Raw genomic sequence first — 17777 nt, 5'->3', positions numbered from 1 at the left:
ACATCTGACCAGCACTGAACCTCACAGGAGGCACTCCAATAACCACCACTTCTTGGGTGTCCTCAGGAAAGTATCAGTGATGCATCACAGTCACTGATGATGAGCAGTAGGAACCAGGCCACCAGCACCTTCCCTGCACCAGCAGCTTCTACAAGGAACATGCAGGAGCTGGCAAAGCAGCAGGGCTGGAGGAGGAGCAGCAGCTCTCTGCAGCCAGCACCCCCACACCCTGCCTGGGACCTGCAGCTCTAAAGAGCAGAGCAGGAACTCTCCCAGCTGCTCACAGCTGCACCAGGCTGAACTCCAAAATGCCCATGTCCTTTCCCTTCCTCTTTAAAGCATGATGGTGCTCCAAGCAGTTGTATCACAGAATTAAGAGAGTGAAGCACAGAACACCCAGGTGACAGCAGCAGCTGAGGAGCTTTTGTCCTTTTATGGGGTGGATTAGAACTGCATAGAGGAGGGGAGATTCAGATTGGATGTTAGGAAGAAATTCTTCCCCATGAGGGTGGTGAGACACTGGCACAGGTTGCCCAGGGAGGTGGTGGAAGCCTCATCCCTGGAGGGTTTTAAGGCCAGGCTGGAGGTGGCTGTGAGCAACCTGCTGTGGTGTGAGGTGTCCCTGCCCATGGCAGGGGGGTTGGAACTGGATGAGCCTTGAGGTCCCTTCCAGCCCTGACAATTCTCTGATTCTATGACCTGGAAGAGATCAATAACACAGATTTACAGGCTGCTATGCCAAGACCAGAGCCCATGAAAAGAGAAGCAGATCAGGAATGGAAAGGCTGAGAGAGAAGCTTGCCAGGAGACTGGAAGAGGGAAAAGTTGAAGTTATTCTGGAGAAATGGATGTAAAAGGTGAACCTGCTTCTGGCCTCCCCCATGGAGAGGAAGTTTAGAAATGTGACCTGGAGAGAGATTAAACCTGTGTCTTCTGAGAAGCAAGAGAAGTGAAATCCAGTGGGATGGAAAGGGGACCAAGTCTGCAAAGGACACCAGACTGGGATGAGTGGTCGATGCCTCAAGGAGGCTGTCCTGCCATACAGAGAAATGGGCCAACAGCAATAAGGAGTGCAGGGTCCTGTCCCCAGGGAGGAGCACCCCTTGCACCAGGACAAGCAGCTCCACAAGGAGAGACCTGGTGGACAAGCTGAACATGAGCCAGCAGCCTTCCAAGCTGCAGCAGACAGAACATGGCCAGCAGGTCAAGGGAGGTCAGCACTGCACTGCCTCACCTGCAGTGCTGAGGCCAGCCCTGGGCTCCCCACTATGAGAGACATGGACATAGTGCAGCCCAAAGGTAGTCACCTTTGGGTACTGGACCATCTGTGCTGGATGGGTGAGAGATTTTTAACTCACCCTGGAAAAGAGGTAGCTCAGAAGGACCTCATCAATGTGTACAAACACCTGCAGGGAAGGTGTAGACAGAATGGAACCAGGCTCCTGCCAGTGGCACCCAGTGCCAGGAGAGGAGACAGTGGGAACAAATAAACACAGGAGGCTCCACCTGAACACAGCAGAGCTTTGGTGGTGCTGGCATTGATTTTGGTTGCTTTGGTTCTTTAGTCACTGTGAGAGTGTGCAAGTTCTGGAACAAGTTTCCTAGTGAGGTGGTGGAGTCTCCATCCCTGCAGACACCCCCTGACCAAGCATGGTCCTGTCAGCCAGCTGCAGCTGATGCTGTTCTGAGCAGGGAGCTGGAGCTGATGAGCAACCACAAGAGGCAGTGTCAGGAAGGAGTGGAAAAGGCTGCAGGAGGAGGCAAACCAAGCAGCAGTGAGCAGGCAGTGGTGGGGGAAAGGCCAGGACCGCACTGCTCAGAACTGCAGGGCTGCCTCCCACCCTAACCCCCCTGAGCACTGCACAGCTGCACCTTGCATGGGAAACCATCACCATGGGGTTCAAAGGCAGCAGCTCTGCAGGGTTACATTGCAGCTCCCACCATCAGTAGGCTTTGTGCAACCAGAAGCAACTGCCAGCATCTCCCAGTAAGAAGCGAAGGAAATATTGCAGTTAATCCTTTCCTGCTGCCTAATTAGAGGCTGCCCCACTGAGAAAACATTCATTAGCCCAACTCTGCCAACCACTGCATTGTGCGCTCTTCTTGTAAGCAAGAGATTGCAACACCAGCAACAGCCTGGTGCTTCCACCTCTGCCACCACAGCCTGGCTCCTCTGCCACCAAGAGACAACAGCCACTGACCTGCTGCCCAGCAGGACACCACTTCTAGGGACAGATCTCTCCCAGCTCCTCCCATAAAAGCAGCTGCAGTCTGAAGGAGATGTGCTCCAGCACTGCACTGCTGTGCAAACCTCCTGGCCTCTCCCTCCAGAAGCAGCAGCCAGACCTGGATCCACACTAAACACATCCCACTAGGGGGAAAAATGAAGGTTCAGAATCATTAATTTGAACTCAAGGAAAAAAATAATAATTAATGGTTACACTGGGACAAAATACTGCAAAAGAAGCCGAGAAAATGAGCTATGTGCAAGTAACCCTTCTGAGTGAGGAAATGTTGTCGTCCCATGGGCACATTCCCCACCCCAGAATGGGAATGCTGCATATTAAGCAGTGTTGTTGAATGCTTACTGCTGCACCCAAGCTCAGGTTCTCCTGCAGTTGCAAAACCAACAGCAGTTTCAGGTGCAGACTGTGAGGTTTTGGGCAATCCCAACAGCAGTGGGCAGAGAGTGCTGCAGAAAGCATCAGTGAGGATGTCTGCCTGCTCACTCAGACACAAGGTGCACCCAGCCAGGCACTGGAAAGGTGCACAGTGCTTTAGCTGTCTGCCCAGGAAGACTAAACCCACCTCCAGTGACTGCTTGTGGGAAGCTCTGCAGGCTCCAGGAGTGGTGCACAGCCACCACTTGGGCACAGTGCCCATGCAGAAGGAAGCCCCTGTTGGCAGCGTGTCTCAGTGTGGATGTGGAGGGACTGCTGCTCCCTCTTTGGCAGAGCCTTCCATGGGAGGTCTTCTCCCTGACCACTGCCATCACCTCTCTTAGAATCAGAGAATTGTCAGGGTTGGAAGGGACCTCAAGGCTCAGCCAGTCCCAACCCCCCTGCCATGGGCAGGGACACCTCACACTACAGCAGGTTGCTCACAGCCACATCCAGCCTGGATGCAAAAACCTCCAGGGATGAGGCTTCCACCACCTCCCTGGGCAACCTGTGCCAGTTTCTCACCACCCTCCTGGGGAAGAATTTCTTCCTAACACCAATCTGAATCTCCCCATTTCTAGTTTTGCTCCATTCCCCCCAGTCCTATCACTCCCTGACACCCTCAAAAGTCCCTTCCCAGCTTTCTTGTAGCTGTAGCCCCCTTAAGATTAAGATACTGGGTCTTCTGCTGAAAACAGGACAGGCTGGGGCAGGGACAGGAGGGATCCTGGGGGCAAGAGCAGCTGCTCCACCAGCTGAAGGCAGATGGCAGTGAGCTGCACTGCAGCCTGCCCAGGGCCAGGACACTGCTGTGCAGCAAAGAGTGAGAGGAAAGCTGGGGTGGAACTGAGGGGGAAGTTCAAGGAGGAACCTGCAAACCAAGCAGGGGGTTTTGCACTAGAACCGAAGCAGATGAGAAGCTCTCAGAGCAGAGACAGTGGTTCCTCTTTCTGGATATGTCTAAGCAGACAGAGCCCAGAAGCTGCAGCCAAGAACAGTTACAGTCCAGCTCTTATTTCCCTGTCCCCCTGCCTCCGGTCGGTTACTCCTGGCAGCACTGCAGGGAGCTGGCACATGCTGTCTGCACACCCCCTGCACCACCACACTCCTAGGGAGCAGGGCACAGAGCCCAGGGAGGGCTATTTTCACCCTCTCCCCAGCCACCTCACACCAAAGCAGCTCCCAGTTTGCAGCAGCCAAGACGTGCCAGCTGGCTGAGCCAGGCACACAGGGTGGTGGGCATGCAGCTCAGCCAGTCTCTGGAGGCACACAGGAGCAGGCACTAAGGGACTCCACCACTGCAGCAGAGTGTGGCTGGTCTAGGGGCACCCCAGGAGCTCCCCACCTCAGGCTGCAGGGCCATGCCCAGGCAGAAGGTATCTCCCAGGATGGAGATCTACAGCCTCCATGGGCATCCTGCACCCATACTTGACCACCTGCACAGTGGAAAAAAGCCTTCCCTTGTGCTTGGATGTAGCTTCCTGAGTCTCAGTTTGTGCCCATTACCTCCTGTCTGCTCAGTGGGTGCCGCTGCAGAGAAAGAGCCAGGCTCCCTCCCACCATACAGGAGCTCCTGAGCCTTCCCTGGGCCAGGCTGAACCTCCTCAGCTCTCCCAACCCCTCTGCAGACAAGAGGCACACTACTTGGTGTAGGGCAGGAGTGGCTGTGGTCATGCAGTGACCCACACAAACCCTGGTGTCACCCATGGCACCTCTTTGGCACAGCTGGCACACAAGTTCCAAGGACAGGGATGTGGCAGCCAGAAAAAAATGCAAAAAAAAAAGTAAGGAAGTGTGCAAAGCCCAGGAGAGCAAGAGGCACAAAGTCAATGGCTGCAGGCAGGATCCCAACAGGAATATCAGGTTATTCCTGTGCAGGGAATTCCTGTACATGGGCCCTCAGCAGAGGAAGGTGGACAGCTTCAAAGAGAGGCCTCTGTGGAAGGAGGACACTGAGCAGTCCCTGGGATGGGGAAAAGCTCTAGGGAGGATAAACAGACAAGGAGGGACTAGGGGAGCACCACGGCGAGGGACTAGGGGAGCACCACGGCGAGGGACTAGGGGAGCACCACGGCGAGGGACTAGGGGAGCACCACGGCGAGGGACTAGGGGAGCACCACGGCGAGGGACTAGGGGAGCACCACGGCGAGGGACTAGGGGAGCACCACGGCGAGGGACTAGGGGAGCACCACGGCGAGGGACTAGGGGAGCACCACGGCGAGGGACTAGGGGAGCACCACGGCGAGGGACTAAGGGAGCACCACGGCGAGGGACTAAGGGAGCACCACGGCGAGGGACTGAGGGAGCACCACGGCGAGGGACTGAGGGAGCACCACGGCGAGGGACTGAGGGAGCACCACGGCGAGGGACTAGGGGAGCACCACGGCGAGGGACTAGGGGAGCACCACGGCGAGGGACTAGGGGAGCACCACGGCGAGGGACTGAGGGAGCACCACGGCGAGGGACTGAGGGAGCACCACGGCGAGGGACTAGGGGAGCACCACGGCGAGGGACTAGGGGAGCACCACGGCGAGGGACTAGGGGAGCACCACGGCGAGGGACTAGGGGAGCACCACGGCGAGGGACTAGGGGAGCACCACGGCGAGGGACTAGGGGAGCACCACGGCGAGGGACTAGGGGAGCACCACGGCGAGGGACTAAGGGAGCACCACGGCGAGGGACTAGGGGAGCACCACGGCGAGGGACTAGGGGAGCACCACGGCGAGGGACTGAGGGAGCACCAAGGCTTGCTCAGGAGATGCAGCACAGGAGTGGACAGGAACAGAGAGAGCAGGAACACAGCTCCCCTTGCCTGCTTGCAGCAGCTCCAGGCTCACATGCACTTACCCTGCACTCATGCTTTTGGCCCCTGAGTCTGTGCAATAACTCAGTGATGGGCAACAGAACAGAGCAGAACTGCAGCCAGGCAAGAGCAGACTTAATGAAGGGCCTCCCATTTTGTACTTGTACCAACTGTCACCTGCCAGACCTCCTGGTGACAAATGCAGACTGACTGGCCAGAAAACCACACATCAAATGAAAGCCATCACCTGAAAAGCTCTGCAGCCTTATCACCTAGAATATCTGATCTGGTTCCCAGAGAGAATTTTCTGAGTTTTAAGAAGCTGTAAATAAGATGAAGAGGAGCAGTTCCATTTGAGGATGAGGAATTTCTTTAGGTGAGGCAATGTAAAGCCTTAGTCATTAAAAAAAACTATAGAGCCAAGTCTGCCTGGCAGCCTGTTATTTAATTTCACATCTGAGCTTCTACCAGTCATGCCCAGAAACCAGTCCATCCACATCAGCAGATTACCTCACCTGGGAGACAGTGAGCACTTACACTCCATGCAGCTGGCAGCCTGCAGGGCAATGACAGGCAGGGGAGAGGAAAAAAAAAAAAAAATCAAGTGCATCTCAAGAAGTAAAACATATTCTGGTTTAAAAAAAGCTACCTGAAGGAAGGAGCAGCTTCTGAGGCATCTTCAAAACCATCCAAGCAGAATATATTTATGTCTGAGATAGCTGTTTAGGACCAGAGCAGTCAGAAGATGTGCCTGGAGAACTGGAGGAGGAGTGGAGAACCAACCTTGCCCAACACAGAAGCATCATATTCAAAGAGATGATAAAAATAAACCAACCCAGGCCCTCTCAGAGTGCAGTCACTCAGCCATTCCAAAAGAGCTTCAAATTATCTTAAAAAGAGAGGGCAGACTTCACCTCCCATTCCAAGAGAAGAGCAGGAGAAGTGTGAGCTCTCCACATGTGCTAACTTTCCTGCACTTCTACAATGCAGTGGTCTTGATCAGAAGAGAAAAGAAAGAAGCTTCTGGATGCACCAGTTTGGACTCGCATGAGCCTTGCTGCCCCAGCCTAGATGTGAATAATGAAACCACACCTCTCCAGGTGCTCTATCACAGCACCCTCAGCCTCACAGACTTGGGCAGGACACCCTGGCAACACCTTTGGACTGGGCAGCCTAGGCAGGACCATCTCTGTGGAGCTCAGAATGTTGTGTCCCAACCAGCTCTGTGCAGCAGAGGCCACTGTGCCTGAACTCCCCTGCTGCTCTGCACAAACCTGTTTGTTCCAGGCTCTAAAGCTTCCAACTACAACTTCCAGCTCAAGGGAAAGTCTTCAGTGCATAATTAGGGCAGTCAGTAGGTGTTGCCTCTCACCTCCACCCCATGCAGGCTCCAAAGCCTCTGCTGAGCCCAGCTGTGCCAGCAGGGCAGGGCACAGACCACTGCCACATCTGTGAAGATTTTGCTGCTTCATTGGGATTGGTTTGGAATATGTTTTAACATTGAAACCATCAAGGAATAAGAAGACACAGAGGTGTCCACTCAGAGGCTTGATTGCTCCAAGTTCCCAGGGTGGCTTCCAGATGACCTGGAATTCCCTGGGCAGTTAAAGGTTGGTCACACCTGCAGTGGCCAGGAAGATGCATGTGGCAGGGATTGCTCATGGCCAGTACCCTGAGCAGGAACCAGCCAGCCCACGTGGGGATTCCCTACCTGTGTGCTTTCCATGTCAGCACTGCTCAGAGAAGGGATGCTGCTGCTCCTGTCACCTCCCAGTGCTGCACCTGCAAGGGAGGGCTGAGCCCCAGCAGCCAGCACAGGCTCTGCACAGGCTGGGCAGACAAGCAGGTGGCACCTCAGCAACCTGAGCTGCAGGGCAAGCTCAGAAGTGGTGCTGAGGCTACCAAACCCCAAGGCTTTGCACCCCCAGCAGAGGCAACACATTCCCCTGGGGTGGGAAGAGATGTGCCTGTCCAGGCAGAGCTTCCTGAGACACTGATTCTTGTCCACTCTCTCCAGGAGCTTTCAGCTGCCAACCAACCAGCTGCATGCCAAGACTCAGAGCAAGTGGAGGCAGGTAACAGCACCCAAGATGAGACACTGCTCACAGTGTCTTCAGGAGGGAGTTGGAGCCACACTAGGGGCTTGAGGGTCTTAAGGCTGTGGGGGCCACTCCACCTCTGCTGACAGGGAAGCGTAGGACACAGAGGGGAAAAGGAAGGGTGAGAGCTGGAGGCAGAGCCCAGGGGACAGCTGGGCAGAGATCCTGGGCAGCAGGGGAGCTGCCTCACCAGGGCTGGAAAACATCCCTCAGTTTGCTGATGTTAAAGCAAGAGACAGGACACCTTTGGAGGGCACAGGGGCTGTGTGTACCCAGAGGCCTCCACAGATGCTGCCTGGTGTTGCCTTTACAGTCCCTTAGTGACAACATCCACCTAAAACAGGGGTGGGAAACAGGAGGAGACTTTCCTGAGAGGATGTAGAGCAAATCCCTTTGGGATCTCCAGTAACTGCCAGTTGATGGGAAGTCCACTGAGCACAGGTCTGCCCCCAGCTCCACTGAACCCTGCAGTGTGTCCCAGGGCTGCAGCATAGGAACAGAGGCACCAAGCAGTCACTGGCTCCAACTCCAGCAGCACAACCTGGACAGAGGAGCTTGGGAGAGACCTGCCTGGAGAGCCTGGGAGCAGGAAACCTTCCAAGGACCAGCACCAGGAATCACACAGACTTAAAAGGAGCTTAGAAAAGCAGGGAAACAACCACCTTATTTGCCTGAGAGGACAGATAGGGATCTTCTCACAAAATCACCTCTTCTTTTGATCTCAGTTCCCCCCGGGCAAAAAAAGGCTAGCTGCAAACCATAAACAACAGCAAAAAAGGGAAGGGTTACTGCTGCTCACACCAAGAGAGGGCAAAATATCTGGAAAAAAACAAACAAACAACAACAACAAAAACCTCACAGAAACCCCAACCCTGACAACCTCATCATGGACCCCAGTTATTATCAGAGCAAACAAGGCCAGGCAAGAAGCCAAACCAATCAAAAAAAAAGAGAGAGAAAAAAGCTTAAAACAGCAGAATTAGAGTTTTTAAAAGGTGAGGATGCCATTTAATGACATCCAACCTGGCTTACCACACAGTGATGGCCACCTCAAACACCTGCAAAAGGGCTGCAGCTGCTTTCTCCTCTGTCCCTTCCCACATGAGGGCACTCGGGTCCAGTGCAGATGCTTGAGGTCTGAATCTTTTAGTTCATTTTTCTATCAAAACTCAGAACCAGAAATGAAGCCTGGGGGGAGGGGGGAATGCCTGTGTTTGCATACTGCAGGAGTGAAGCAGTCACCTGGAATGTAGGAATCAGTGTGATGAACAAGGTCACAAGATGCCACATCTCCTGAGCTTTGCTGTGAGGATGTCTCCCATAACACCCTCACAGAAAGGCTCAGGAGATGTGGCACAGATGGTTGGGCCATGAGGTGGGTTGCACACTGGCTCCACAACAGACCTCAGAGGGTTGGCAGCAGTGGCACAGAGTCACCTTGGAGGCCTGTGGCCAGTGGTGTCCCCCACCCAGGGATCAGTACTGGGTCCAGTTTTGTTCAATATCTTTATCAATGTCCTGGCTGAGGGCATTGAGAGGACCCTCAGCAAGTTCTGAGGATACAAAACTGGGGGGGGGGAGGTGGCTGACACCCCTCAGGCTGTGCTGCCATCCAGCCAGAGCTGGACAGGCTGAGAGCTGAGGGAAGGAAAACCTCATGAGGCTCAATATGGACAAGTGCAGGGTCCTGCATCTGGGGAGAAATAACAACAGGCACCAGGACAGGGTAGAGGCTGCCCTGCTGGAGAGCAGCTCCACAGAGAAAGACCTTGGAGTGCTGGGGGGCAGCAAGTTCTGCATGGAACAACAATGTGCCCTTGTGGCCAAGAGAGCCAATGGGATCCTGGGATGTATCAAGAAAGGTGTCCAGCAGGGCTAGGGAAGTTCTTCTACCTCTCTGCTCTGCCCTGAGGAGACCACAGCTGCAATCCTGTGTCCAATTTGGGGCTCCCCAGGTCAAGAGAGACAGAGACCTGCTGGAGAGAGTCCAAGGGAGAGTCATGAGGATGCTTAGGGGACTTGAGCATCTCCCCTGGGAAGAGAGACTGAGAGCCCTGGGGCTGTTTAGTCTGGAGAAGAGAAGGCTGAGAGGGAATCTGATCAATGTCTATCAATAGCTGAGGGGTGGGGGTCAAGGGGAGGAGGGGGCCAGGCTCTTTTTGGTGGTGCACAGTAATAAGCCAAGGAACAACAGGTAAAAGCTTGAACAGAGAAGATTTCAGCTCAACAGGAGGAGAAACTTCTTTCCAGTGAGGGTGAGGGAGCCCTGGAGCAGGCTGCCCAGGGGGGTTGTGGAGTCTCCTTCTCTGGAGCCTTTCCAAACCCACCTGGATGCATTCCAGTATGGACTCCCGTAAGCGATGCTGCTCTGGCAGGGGGGTTGGACCTGATGATCTCTGGAGGTCCCTTCCAACCTCTGATATACTGTGAGACTGTGAACATCACAACACCACCAGGAGTGCAACTGAGATGCTGCAGTTGTTCACTGCTCCCTGCAGGTTGGACCCTGAACCATTTCACTCAAAAACATGGGAAAGGAACAAGAACTTCCCAGTTCCACCCCAGTTTGCTGGATAAATGTGCATCAAGTTCTACAAAGATATTTCATATTAAGCTTTTTTTACTTCAAGAAGTGTCAGATTATCAGTGGTAAAACAGAAAAAGTCCAATTTGGCAGGGGGAATGTGGACCTGATGATCTCTGGAGGTCCCTTCCAACCTCTAATGTTCTGTGAAGGACACTAAGGTGGTGAGAGACTGGCACAGGTTGCCCAGGGAGGTGGTGGAAGCCTCATCCCTGGAGGTTTTTGCAGCCAGGCTGGATGTGGCTGTGAGCAACCTGCTGTAGTGTGAGGTGTCCCTGCCCATGGCAGGGGGGTTGGAACTGGCTGAGCGTTGAGGTCCCTTCCAGCCCTGACAATTCTGTGATTCTAAGATTCAGAAGGTTGGAATCAAAGACATTTTCAGAGTTTTACCAAACTTGCCTTGCAGTTTGCCTTGGGTTTAATTTAATTTCCTTTCCCCAGAAGATAAAGCTGGCACAGCCCATGCCACGTCCTGGACCTACGGCTGCCAGCAGGACTCCTGAAGAGCATTTCAGCTGAGCACCTCCAGCAACACAAACCATGGGGTACAATCTGTCTTATGGAAAGCTGCCAGGTAAGAGAAGGGGGAAATGTCAAGGACTCAGAAGTGCTCCTTGCACTGCCATCACTCCCTACCAACATTTTACAGAGTCTTACACTACAGCAGAAGTTGGAAGGGACCTCCAGAGATCATCAGGTCCAACCCCCCTGCCAGAGCAGCATCACTTAGGGGAGTCCACACAGGAATGCATCCAGGTGGGTTTGGAAAGTCTCCAGAGAGGGAGACTCCACAACCCCCCTGGGCAGCCTGCTCCAGGGCTCTGTCAGCCTCACTGGAAAGAAGTTTCTCCTCATGTTGAGATGAAATCTTCTCTGTTCAAGTTTGAACTCATTGTTCCTTGGCTTGTCACTGTGAACACCAACAAGAGCCTGGCCCCCTCCACTTGACCCCGACCCCTCAGCTATTGATAGACATTGATCAGATCCCCTCTCAGCCTTTTCTTCTCAAGACTAAAGAGAGCCCCAGGGCTCTCAGTCTCTCTTCACAGGGGAGATGCTCAAGTCCCCTAAGCATCCTCACAGCTCAAAAAAGCCAGTAAGCAGTAGGTCCTTCTAGAAGAGACCACAGGCTCACAGGATGTTAGGGGTTGGAAGGGATGTACAAGGATCTGCAGGCATCCAGGAGCCAAGCTAAGCAACACATCCACTTCAGGATATGGAAGTCTCTCTGCTAGGTTGCACAAGACCACAGGCTCACAGGATATTAGGGGTTGGAAGGGACCTCTGAAGATCATTGAGGCCAACCCTCCTGCCAGAGCAGGAGCAGAGAATCCAGCACAGGTCACACAGGAACACATCCAGATGGGGCTTGAAAGGCTCCAGAGAAGGAGACTCCACAACCTCTCTGGGCAGCCTGTTCCAGTGCTCTGGGACCCTCCCAGTGAAGAAGTTCCTCCTCATGTGGAGGTGGAACCTCCTGTGCTGCAGTTTCTCTCCATTGCCCCTTGTCCTGTCCCAGGGTGCAACTGAGCAGAGCCTGTCCCCTCCCTCCTGACCCCCAGCCCTCAGCTATTGATAGACATTGATCAGATCCCTCTCAGCCTTCTCCTCTCCAGACTAACCAGCCCCAGGGCTCTCAGCCTCTCCTCCCCAGGCAGTGCTCCAGTCCCTTCAGCATCCTTGGAGCCCTCCCTTGGACTCTCTCCAGCAGATCCCTGTCCCTCTTGAACTGGGGAGCCCAGAACTGGATGCAATATTCCAGGTGAGGTCTCAGCAGGGCAGAGTAGAGGGGGAGGAGAACCTCCCTGGATCTGCTGGTCACACTCCTCTCAATGCACCCCAGGATCCCATTGGCCTTCTTGGCCACCAGGGCACATTGCTGAGTGCTGCTGCCATGGGTGCCAGCCTGGGTTTACCACAGCAGCCAGGCTCAGTGGATAAACAATGTTAAATTGTTTTATGGAGAGAATTTTTAGATCTGAAGTTTCTGCACAAACATTTCCACACAGAACCTTAAAACCCCCAGAGATTGTTATTTTTAAGCACATTTAAGTAAGCCAAGTGTTAGAGCAGGGTTTAAATAGGCCTGCAGAGGCTCTCCAGAGCCCCATCTCTTGATAAACATCACCTCTGCTCACAAGTTGTGTTGTGTCAAGACAGCCAGGAGTTGACACTCTGTGACTCTGATTGATGTGGCTCCTTCCTAACATGCAGCTGCCCACACCCTGGCACAGCATTGAGCACTGGAGACCTCAGCCCACCACGTGGCAGTGCCCAGCTCCACTTGGATGGCAGTGGTCTGAGGGAGCTCAGATCCTGTTCCTGTTTCACTAACCACTCATGGTTCTCTCTGCAGAGAATTTCCAGGCTATTTACCTGCTCCAAATACTGCAGAAGTGTTTCTTGAACCCTTCTGGGGAAACAGATCCTGCTGCTCTCCCCTCCCCAGCACTGCCCTGGCAGCCAGAGCTCCCCCCAGAACAGCATAACCCCACATCTGTGGAGCAGGTCCCAGCAGGCACTGACCTGTGCTGCCAAGAGGGAGGGTACCAGATGGGGTGACAAGGATCAGTCCCACACATGCTTCACAGCACTCAACCCAGTCCTTGCCAACAGGTCCTTCCAACAGCCCAAACCCAAAGTATCTACAGTGGTAGAATCACAGAATTGTCAGGGTTGGAAGGGACCTCAAGGCTCAGCCAGTCCCAACCCCCCTGCCATGGCCAGGGACACCTCACACCACAGCAGGTTGCTCACAGCCACATCCAGCCTGGCTACAAAAACCTCCAGGGATGAGGCTTCCACCACCTCCCTGGGCAACCTGTGCCAGTGTCTCACCACCCTCATGGGGAAGAATTTCTTCCTAACATCCAATCTGAATCTCCACTTCTAGTTTTGCTCCATTCCCCCCAGTCCTATCACTTCCTGACACCCTCAAAAGTCCCTCCCCAGCTTTCTTGTAGCCCCCTTCAGATCCTGGCTGGCACAAGAAGGTCTCCTCAGAGCCTTCTCCTCTCCAGACTGAACAACCCCAACTCTCTCAGTCTGTCCTCACAGGAGAGCAGCTCCAGCCCTCTGCTCATCCTTGTGGCCCTCCTCTGGACACCTTCCAGCACCTCCAGATCTTTCTTGTAATAGGGGCTCTAGAACTGGACACAGTGCTCCAGGTGGGGTCTCACCAGAGCTGAGTAGAAGGCTGCACTGCTGCCCACCACCACTCTGCTGCTGCCCACCACACTCTCTGCAGCTTTGTGCCCAGAGACTGGAGAGCCACAGGCAGAGTCACTTTGACCTGGGCAGTTGTGGCAGTTTTAGGCTGTGCCTAGGAAGATTCTCCACAGATTCAATAGAAAAGTGATAGAATGTAAATAAATTAACATTGGATGCAAAGGAAAAACAATGATCAGGTCTAAATGATCCTTTTGGTCTGGTAACAAGCCCTGTGAGGAGCAGCTGAGGGAGCTGGGGATGTTTAGCCTGGAGAAGAGGAGGCTCAGGGAAGACCTCATTGCTGTCTACAGCTACCTGAAGGGAGGTTGTAGCCAGGTGGGGGTTGGTCGTTGGTCTCTGCTCCCAGGCAAGCAGCAACAGAACAAGAGGACACAGTCTCAAGCTGCACCAGGGGAGCTTCAGGCTGGATGTTAGGAATAAATTCTTCACAGCAAGAGAGATTGGCCATTGGGATGTGCTGCCCAGGGAGGTGGTGGAGTCACCATCCCTGGAAGTGTTTAAAATAAGCCTGGATGAGGCACTCAGTGTTATGGTTAGATGGTGTTAGTGTTAGGTTGGTCTTGATGATCTCTGAGGTCTTTTCCAACCTGGCTGATTCTGTGATTCTGTCCCTAACCCACCACAGCAACAGAACCACAGAATGGGCTGGGTGGGAAGGGACCTCCAAAGCTCATCCAGTCCAACCCCCTCTGCAGTCAGCAGGGACATCCTCAACCAGACCAGGCTGCCATGTCAAGCCCCACTCTGAGTATCTCCAGGGCTGGGGCCCTGTTCTAAGCTCAGGTTTTTCCAGGCTGGTTGTTCCAAGAAGCCTCCAGCACCACCCAGAGCCAGGAGCAAAGGGCAGCTGTGAAGCAGCTCTGCCTGCACAACGCTGCAAACGCTTTGACCTTGCTGCTCTCCCTCCTCCCCACAGACCTGAGCCAGGACAACAGCTCCTCAGCCAACTCCACAGCAGGCTCCCCAGGGACCTCCAGGCACGACGAGTTCACCACCATCGTCCTGCCCGTGCTTTACCTCATCATCTTCCTGGCCAGCCTCCTGCTCAACGGCCTGGCGGTGTGGATTTTCTTCCACATCAGAAACAAGACCAGCTTCATCTTTTACCTCAAGAACATCGTGGTGGCAGACCTCCTCATGACGCTGACCTTCCCCTTCAAGATCATCCAGGACTCGCAGCTGGGGCCGTGGCACTTCAACTCCTTCCTGTGCCGCTACACCACGGTGCTGTTCTACGCCAACATGTACACCACCATCGTCTTCCTCGGGCTCATCAGTGTCGACCGCTACCTGAAGGTGGTGAAGCCCTTTGGGGACTCCAGGATGTACAGCATCACCTTCACCAAGGTGCTGTCAGCCTGCGTCTGGGTGGCCATGGCCTTCCTGGCCCTGCCCAACCTCATCCTCACCAACGGCTACCCCACGCGGAGGAACGTCGACGACTGCCTGAAGCTGAAGTCGCCGCTGGGGGTGCAGTGGCACAGGGCCGTGGTCTACATCAACACCTGCACCTTCGTGGTGGTGCTGATGGTGCTGATCGGCTGCTACATCGCCATCTCCAGGTACATCTACAAATCCAGCAAGCAGTTCATCAGCTCCTCCAGCAGGAAGAGGAAGCACAACCAGAGCATCCGGGTGGTGGTGGCCGTGTTCTTCACCTGCTTCCTGCCCTACCACCTCTGCAGGATTCCCTTCACCTTCAGCCACCTGGACAAGATCCTGGACGACTCGGCGCACAAAATCCTCTACTACTGCAAGGAGATGACTCTCTTCCTGTCAGCCTGCAACGTCTGCCTAGACCCAATCATTTACTTCTTCATGTGCAGGTCCTTCTCCCGGAGGCTGTTCAGGAAATCCAACATGAGGACCAGGAGCGAGAGCATCCGCTCACTCCAGAGCGTCCGCAGGTCCGAGGTCCGCATCTACCACGAGTACACTGATGTCTGACTCCCCCCACAGAGACCCTGGCTGCTCCTCAGCACCTCTGTACACCCTGTAAATAAAACCTCTCTTTGAGTACCCCACCAGGCAACTTCCATCCAGCCATGTGCAGACCTGGGACAGCTTTCCTGGCCCAGCTCCAGCCTCCGAAGCTGAAATCCACACAGAGATCAGGCTGGCTGCAGAGGGGGGTTGGAAGGGGTTGTGTTGGTTGGGTGGGGTGGGTTCTTAAAGGCCAGCTGAAGCTAAGGATGCCTCAGCTCAGGATGCAACCTCCAGGAGCAACAGGAGGCTCCACAAGCTCTGGCCCTGGAGTGGGAACCAACGAGATGAGTCAACATCCCCTGGGTCCATCAGATAGTCACTGAGGTGGCTTGCAGCAGGTGAAAGAGAGGGGAGGAGGTGGCAGATGCTCCTGTGGAGGCCCTCAGTGTGCCCACAAGCAGGGTGGCTGCCAGGGCAGGGCAGCTGCAGGTACAGCAATCTGCTGCCAGCCAAGAGCAGCTCAGCCTTGCCTCTGGGGCTGACTGCACCACGGTTGTCCACAGGTCAGACCTAGCAAAGAGCTTCTCAAGCACAAAAAAAAAAAAAACAATCATAACCCTGATCCCAGTCTCTTCTCCAAAAAACAAAATAAAGAAGGGAAAAAAAAAAGATTGTTAAAGCCACTTCTCATTCCCATTGAAACTCATTCTAAGTGAGGACATAACAAAAGTGTCTCCTGACACAAGACTGAGTAGTCAGCATCGAGCTGACAGCTCAGTTTCCCAGCACTTTGCCTGCCTGATTCCACAGGAATAACACTTAAAAAAAATTCCCAATGCTCTTTGTTCCCAATGATTGCTAACTTTGGCTGCTTCCAGATCATGGAAACCACACTTATGTGTAATCAGCAGGTGAAGCTCTTTGTAGGACAGCAGCTCAGGCAGCACCTTCAGGGTATTATTTCAGACTGGGATGTGCAGAGGAATTAGAGGAGAGCATCCAAAATCAAGGCAAAAAGGAAAGAAGCAACACAGCAGCTGCTGCATGAGAAAGTGTTGAGTAAGTACTACATTGTTTAAAAGAGGAAACAAAGTCCTGGAAGGTATCCACCACAGCTCATGCTGGACCTCAGGTTGCTCCAGTGAGATTCTGGCAGGCTTCACACCACACAAGGAGCCAACAGCACCCCAGGTTTGTTTACAACATGGGCAGAAGAAACCCAATCCATTTGTCACAGCCACTTGTGCAAACGTTCCCAGCTGGTCCTGGCCAAGTAGGGCAGAGCAGTGAGGGTCACAACAAGGTCCAAGGCTGCTCCAGCCCAGGATGTTCTGTGGGGACCTCTCCAGGGTAAGGCAAAGGCCAAAAGACAAGTTCACAGATTCACAATCAACCAGGTTGGAAAAGATCTTTAAGATCATCCAGTCCAACCTATCACCCAGCACCACCTAATCAACTAAACCATGGCACCAAGTGCCTCATCCAGGCTTTTTGAAACACTTCCAGGGACAGTGACTCCACCACATCCCTGGGCAGCACATCCCAACGGCCAATCTCTTTCTGGGAAGAATTTCTTCCTCACATCCAGCCTTAACCTCCCCTGGTGCAGCCTGAGGCTGTGTCCTCTCCTTCTGTCACCGGCTGCCTGGGAGAAGAGACCAACCCTCACACGTTCTTCCTTCTCTGGTGGCTGTCCCCTGCAAGAAGCCCATCTCCCACCCAGTGGCCCAGGATGTGTCTGCAGCAGGGACAGGGAGCAAAGCTGATCCTTTTGCACTGTACAAATCAAGTTTGCTGAGGGAGAAAGCTGCTCTTGCACAAACCAAACAGCTTCAAAGAGAGCAGCAGGAGCTGACACATGTCCTGAGCAGTTCATTTTCATACCCAGGCACTGCAGTGCAGCTGGACAAACAGAAGATGGCAACAGCCCCTCATCAACTGCCTTACTCTATAAGGACTTTCCTTTTAATCTAGGGGGGAAAAAATGCTTTGAGATGAAAATCCAGACAAGGCAGCATTTAGCTAGCAAGATAAAATACTGCAGGAGAGCAGAAGGCGGCCTTTAGTGGAGCTGTCTGCTGAAACAAGAGTTGCTTTTCTCTTTTTTTTTTTTTTCCCTCTTTGAACACAGTTCTGAGTTAGGCTTTTCTTATACAGAATGAAGAAGTTGAAGTATTCCAATATTTGGCTTCATGCAAGTAGGATGAGAATCCTGACACTGTTCTGGGGAAGGGGAGGGGGGGAATCATTTCTAGAAATGAAGACAGGGTAGATCTCCTCCCACTTTAAATATCACTGTTTTACCCAGCTAAGTTCCACAGCATACACCCCACTTCCCAGGCAGCTCTGGAGAAAACTCCGTTCACACACAACCTCAGAGACCAGTTCTGGATCAAAAGTGCCATTTCATGCTCTCAAGGGTCTATGCACACACAAAATGCTACTAAAGAACCATTCTGGGGAGGGGGTGGCAG

The 17777-nt window shown here is 53.6% G+C and overlaps 2 protein-coding genes across 4 annotated transcripts in view; one reads left to right on the top strand and one right to left on the bottom strand.

The window, feature by feature from the left end:
* Positions 1-17777, bottom strand: part of MED12L (mediator complex subunit 12L) — a 124702-nt gene that overhangs the window by 43646 nt on the left and 63279 nt on the right.
* LOC128970926 (G-protein coupled receptor 87-like) lies at positions 10687-15324 on the top strand. 3 transcript variants are annotated; one of them, XM_054386316.1, is made up of 3 exons: positions 10687-10715; positions 11210-11242; positions 14313-15324. In XM_054386316.1, the coding sequence occupies exons 1-3, from the start codon at positions 10687-10689 to the stop codon at positions 15322-15324; spliced, it is 1074 nt and encodes a 357-aa protein (XP_054242291.1). The 3 variants fall into 3 exon arrangements, with proteins under 3 accessions (XP_054242291.1, XP_054242292.1, XP_054242293.1); XM_054386317.1 differs by lacking the exon at positions 11210-11242 and adding an exon at positions 12215-12220 and having other exon boundaries at positions 10687-10720; positions 14294-15324; XM_054386318.1 differs by lacking the exon at positions 11210-11242 and having other exon boundaries at positions 10687-10720; positions 14294-15324.

Source organism: Indicator indicator, chromosome 13 (genome assembly GCF_027791375.1).
Source record: "Indicator indicator isolate 239-I01 chromosome 13, UM_Iind_1.1, whole genome shotgun sequence".
Classification (NCBI taxonomy): Eukaryota; Metazoa; Chordata; class Aves; order Piciformes; family Indicatoridae; genus Indicator; species Indicator indicator.
Note: the sequence above shows the minus strand (reverse complement) of the source record. Positions and strands in the feature narration are given on the sequence as shown.